Source organism: Atta colombica, unplaced genomic scaffold, assembly GCF_001594045.1.
Source record: "Atta colombica isolate Treedump-2 unplaced genomic scaffold, Acol1.0 scaffold77, whole genome shotgun sequence".
In the NCBI taxonomy this organism is placed as follows: Eukaryota; Metazoa; Arthropoda; class Insecta; order Hymenoptera; family Formicidae; genus Atta; species Atta colombica.
In genome coordinates this window covers 911609-917403 of record NW_017259569.1, presented here as the reverse complement: position 1 = coordinate 917403, position 5795 = coordinate 911609, and the positions used below count along the sequence as shown (strand labels likewise).

Below are 5795 nucleotides of genomic sequence, written 5' to 3'. Positions count from 1 at the left end.
GTTGTTTCAATCGAAGATAGAATACCGGATATATAATAGAGAGCGGAAAAGTTTATTTGTTTCCTGATAAGCTGTTTTGAATTTCCCAGAGCCAAACTCATTAAAAGACGTTCAGAGTTTTCTTGGACTTTCCGGTTATTTTCGAAAATTTATTGAGTCTCGCAATTAAAGCAAAGTCTCTTAGTAATTTAAGAAAGAAAATTCATTCCAGGTTACCTCTAAAGAGAAAGAGTCTTTTGAACAAATGAAATTAGATTTAAGTCGTAGTCCAGTTTTAAAAATATTTAACCTGAAAGATGAAATCGAATTGCATACTGATGTGTGTAAAGATTTTGGGGCAATATTATTGCAAAAAGCCCTGATGATGACAAATGGCATCCGATACATTATATGAGTCATAGAACAATAAAGATCGAATCGAGATATACGAGCTATGAACTCGAAATATTAGCCATAATAAAAGTCTTAGAAAAGTTCCGCCACTATCTCCTGGGAATATGTTTTAAGATTTTTACTTTGTATAACTTTTGATTATATAACTTTTAAGCAATGAATAAAGTTAAATTGTCTGCTAAGATTGCAAGATGGGTCTTGATAATTGAAGAATTCGACATGATCGTAGGATTAACTCTAGAATGAGATATTGATTCTCTTAGCCATTATCCAATTATGGCGATTAGTAGTGGAGATAGTATCCTAATTAGACTTAGAAACACTCAGAGAAATGATTCGGAGCTATAGGCTATTATGGAAGTTTTGAAAAAGAAACCATATAATGATTACCTTTTACATAATGATGTGTTGTAAATATAAAGATCAAGAATTATTAGTAATACCGCAAGACATGCAAAATGAAATGATCCAGATGACTCAGTAAAGGTCATTTCCCGATCAAGCGCACAGAGGAAGCTATTAAGCAGTTTTACATATCAAAACTCACGACGAAAATTGAAAATGTAATAGCGAATTGCATACTTTGTCTATTAGGTAATAAGAAAATTCGGGGTAAAAGTTTCCTTAATCTAATGATAAAGGTGATACGCCGTTGCATACCACTTAGATCATTTGGGACCATTGGATTCCACCAATAAAAACTATAATCACATTTTAGCCGGATAGCTTTACTAAATTTATTTGGCTATCCTACTAAATCTACGACGTCCAAAGAAATGGTTGCTAAGTTACAGTTGCAGAGCCAAGTGTTTGGAAACTCGTCCTGCATTATCGTTGATAGAGGTACAGCATTTTCCTCCTCAGAGTTTGAGAATTATTGTAAAAAACAGGGAATTAAGCATGTAATGGTCATCACCAATCTACCGCAAGTGAACAGACAGGTGGAAAGAGTTAAGCGTACAATTATTCCAGTGTTTACGAAACGTTCAATGAGTGATCCCACGAAGTGGTACAAACATGTATCGACAATCTAGCAAATGTTAAAGTCTACTTTTCAAAAGAGTATTGGTATGACCTCGTTTGAATTACTAACTAGAGTTAGAATGAAATTAAAAGATGATTTAAGAGTAAAAGATGCACTTGAAAAAGAATTCCAGTTGCAATTCGAATCGTGAACAATTGCGAACGCTACTTAAGAAAATACTTAAAGTACAAGACGAAAATCGTAGAACTTAAGAAGACGCGAACCCACTAGGTATAAGGTGATCTGATTGAGATTAAAGGAGTGCAAATGGGCTCCAGTAAGAAACTTTGCGCTGAGGACGATTAGGTCCTCATAAAAGTGTAAAAGTCAAACCTAATAATTCTTACGACGTGAAGTGTGAGGTGCCTGGCGAAGGTCCAATGAGAAGTACCGAATACATAAAACTATGGTCTACTGTAACCATTTTTGTTCAGGATGGCCGAGTTGTGGGGATATTGTATTACTGCCGTTCATATTTAATATTCGACGTAAATATTGACAGCACGCGCCCTCGAGATAGGGATTTTTCCCAATTCGGTGGAGCGGCGTGAGCAGGTTGGCAACGTGCCTCCCATAGATAATGCTCACGCCGTGTGTGTGAACAGTTTTATACTGACTCTCAAATAGGAGCGAATCATTAACCTTTATAATATTTTATTATAATAAACTCAGTTATGTATCAATGAAGAGTTATTTATTACTGATTCCGATTGTACCATCCTCCCTACAGTTATATATAAATATGTTTGATGCTTATAAAGAAAAAAATTATTATCATAATATTATATATAGAAATACAATCTCGGTGTTATAGACAGCAATGCTTGTCCTTTTTTTCTATAAACAAAACGAGGATTTCTCTTACTTATGTAATATAATGTGAATAATCTTGAGATCTCAGCATGCTCATGCATAATCTTGATCTCATAATGTGTCTTTTGTAACGCCCAATCTTGCCACATACGCTCGAATAATTCTCTAAACTAAAAGAAAGTAATAAGTAAAGAATCATATATTTTTAAAAATCTATAATAAAAATAGCAATGGGCATTGAGACGCAATGGTATTGTTTCCTGATAACAAAAATTGACAGAACAATTGAGAACAATAGGATTTCTATCATTTTACATCATTTTCTATAATTATGATATTATTTTTTATTATGATATTATAATTCTATGACATTAGCAATGGTTGAAAATACGTGATACAGGCGATAACTCGCAAATTTTCTGGTATCATTTTCTATGTGTTTATATTCATTTTCTATCGTTGACTTCGCAAACATCACGATTGATTGGATATGAATCCTATTGTATTTTATTGGATTTTATAAGATATTTTTATAAGATTTGTATAAAATTTGATTCAAAGTGAATTCTTAGTGAATTCACGAACTAGATTTCATATTCAAAATAATAGGATTTTTATATCGTTCTCTATCAATTTTTTTACTAGGGTCAGCAATTACTATTCAGCTTCATGTTCCATGCAGATTAACACTTTGTCAAGTTGCGAGTGACTTAAATATTATGGATATGTGAGCTAATTATACTTGTATCATTCTTGCTGAGGAGGACTCCAAAGAGAGTCGAAACGTTCAAAAGAAAGAAGACATTAATCTGATTATTGATTGTTTTCTAAATTGCACCGTTATCATTACTGACTCTCAGTAGCCTACTATATGTATAGTTATCTTTTTGTATCGTTTAACATTTGAGAGTTCTAATATAATTATTGTTATCGTTTATGTTGCATATTTTGCCAGTGTATAGCTTTTATTTATTATTAAATATTAGTGAATATAAAAACACATCATTGTCTGAATTAGTGTAAGATTAAGCTAAATAACGTTCCATTAAAATACAATTGTATATACAAAAGTAATTTTTTTCTATTTATCTAAATATTAATGGCAGTCTAGATTTTTGGATATTGGGGACAAAAGATGTATTCTATTGAGTTTTTTCTATTGAGTTTATAAGTAAAGATCTAAAAATTTTTTAGAAACTTACTTTGTCTATATGTATTATACGTGAATACAAATTGCTCAGGCTACCTAGTACAAATAGAAGAGATGGTATCCCATCCACTATAAAATCCAGAGTAATTTCAGATGTAAACATGCTCGAAATCTAGAAATAGTGTTAAAAGTGGAATAATTAATATAATTTCATGGAAAAATAATCCAGTATACAGATAATCCAATTAAATATCTCGCGTTAATACTCTTCATTATAGCTCCGATACAATACATCTGTTTGGTTACTTATTGTATTTTATTTGTATTTTAATATTATATGTTATTTCCGATCTTTTAATTGAAAACATATTTAATATTTAATTGAAAAAAAAAATTATTTTTTAAAGCTGTGATTACCTGAACAAATACAGACGACAGCATGACAACAGAGATAACAACTCTTGTTAAATGAGCGCTCCACTCGCTTTGATAAGGCCACAGTCCACTAACCGATAGAAGAAATCGGATAAATTTGTAGTAATGCTCTTCAGGATGTTCCATTTGCTTCGAAAGTTTCAATAGAACTGACTGCGAGCCAGTTGTATTACTTATAATTATTTCCCTCTGAAGTTCGTCTGATTTTTACATTTTTTATTTTTTTTCTTTTAGCATCATGCGTTATTAGGCAAATAACATCAAAGGAAAATGCATGTATTTAATGTGGGAGCGAAAATTGTTCTATGATGTCGGAAGAATTGATCACTAAATTATTCAGTATTCGCATAATTTCATGGGAAAGAACCATCGATAAACTCTCCAGATGGAAATTGTCATTAGTTTTTTCTACGGTTTCTTTTTCATGTGCGATTATTTCGTAGATTATAATTTGTAAATAATTTGTATCGTTCAATTTTTCTATTATAATAGGAAAAGTTGAGGTGAAAATTAAAAAAAATTTAACATAAAAAAATACTTTTGCGGCATTCATACATATTAACTTTACAGTACATTACTGTTATTGATACTCCATAAATGATCGTTAGAAACAGGTATTTCTTTTTAAATATAGCTATAAATTTAGATGTAAAATGCAAAAAATAGATATTTAATTCTGCGATATCAAGGAAAATGGAAAAAGTATATGTACTCTAGAGAAATCCTTACTACAACTGATCTCTATTTTTTTATTTTTTTAAAAGAAATTTTGATAAATATTAAAAATAACGGAAGCAACTCCAATAACCTTGACCTTGACATGTGTTGTCAAGATTATCGGAGCTGCTTCGTTATTATTAATATTAGCCGAAATTTTTAGAGACTTGTATCTTTTCCTTAAAATCCATCTATTTAAAAATATAAAAAAAAAATTCACTCATCGAAGAAAATTTTCCATTGCAGTAAGAATCATGAATGAAATACTTTTACATTGTATTTTTTAAATAAGACGAATTAGTATAATTATAAAAAATTATTTATCAATCAATTCAAACGAGGTTTAGTGTTAGTGTTTAGTGTTAGTGATTAGGTTCAATGTGAATGCAATGAATTTGTAATCAACAATTTGATTCTGACTTTCATCCTGCGTCACGCCTTGATTTATAAGAAGTTGATTGGAGAATTGATTTTGGGTAAAAAGAATATGAGAATTATAATTGATTTCGGGACTAATAAACTGATATTGTACTTAAACGCTATATTTCACGCAGTATGTAATAAAATGGCGACAATATCTTCGGTTAGATACATCTCTTCTACACAAGATCTAAGAAATATTATTAATTTTCCAGTGACAAATTCCTTGATTTCCTATTTTTTTAAATTAAAATTTTTCTCTAAAATTCATTCCTATAAAAATATAAAAATAGAATTGACTTACACATAATTCTATTTAGAGATCAAAGGAATGAAACTTTTCATGAAAAATAAATTAACTATAGATTCGTCAAAGAATCTCCCATTGACATAAGAATCACGAGTGGGATACGTCATATTTTTAAAATATTTGCATAGAATCACAAAGTATTCTAATAATTATAAAGTAATTGCTCGATATCTTCGCATAGAATAGCGAAAATCGGTCTCTCATAATTATTCAATTGCCAGCATGAATATCAATTTTCTATGAATTTCCTCTGGACAAGATGACGCCACGTTCCAATGCGTTCGATAAGTCCGTTATAGTCATCATTAAAATTTCTTTTTCAGCCACTCTGACTAATAGTTGTGGATCGACGCCATAACTAAAACTTCGTACATTGTCATACCAAATGACCACACGTCCAAACGCGTTGAAAATTTGTTATGCCTCAAGCTCTCTGGTGCATACATAAAAAAATTGTTTATTTCTCTGATAAAAAAATAATTCAATCTTAAAAGAATTAGCGAGAAAATATAAAATATTATATTATATAATAA

The 5795-nt window shown here is 30.5% G+C and overlaps 1 protein-coding gene and 1 pseudogene across 1 annotated transcript; both read right to left on the bottom strand.

Annotated features, from left to right (window-relative positions):
- Positions 1 to 1681: 1681 nt before the first annotated feature.
- On the bottom strand, positions 1682 to 4312 carry LOC108692569. Its single transcript, XM_018200879.1, has 3 exons — positions 3798 to 4312; positions 3433 to 3552; positions 1682 to 2400 (listed from the first exon to the last, which is right to left on the bottom strand). Exons 1-3 carry the CDS (start codon positions 3939 to 3941, stop codon positions 2200 to 2202), a joined length of 465 nt encoding a protein of 154 aa, XP_018056368.1. The 5' UTR covers positions 3942 to 4312; the 3' UTR covers positions 1682 to 2199.
- Positions 4313 to 5339: 1027 nt separating this feature from the next.
- LOC108692556 overlaps positions 5340 to 5795 on the bottom strand; it is a 7082-nt pseudogene continuing 6626 nt past the window's right edge.

Coding starts and splice junctions, on each gene's coding strand:
- LOC108692569 (XM_018200879.1), bottom strand. CDS start 3,941: ATGGAACATCCTGAAGAGCATTACTACAAATTTATCCGATTTCTTCTA. Junction 3,553..3,797: donor TGTCGTCTGTATTTGTTCAG/GTAATCACAGCT, acceptor CACTATTTCTAG/ATTTCGAGCATGTTTACATC. Junction 2,401..3,432: donor GTATAATACATATAGACAAA/GTAAGTTTCTAA, acceptor ACTTTCTTTTAG/TTTAGAGAATTATTCGAGCG.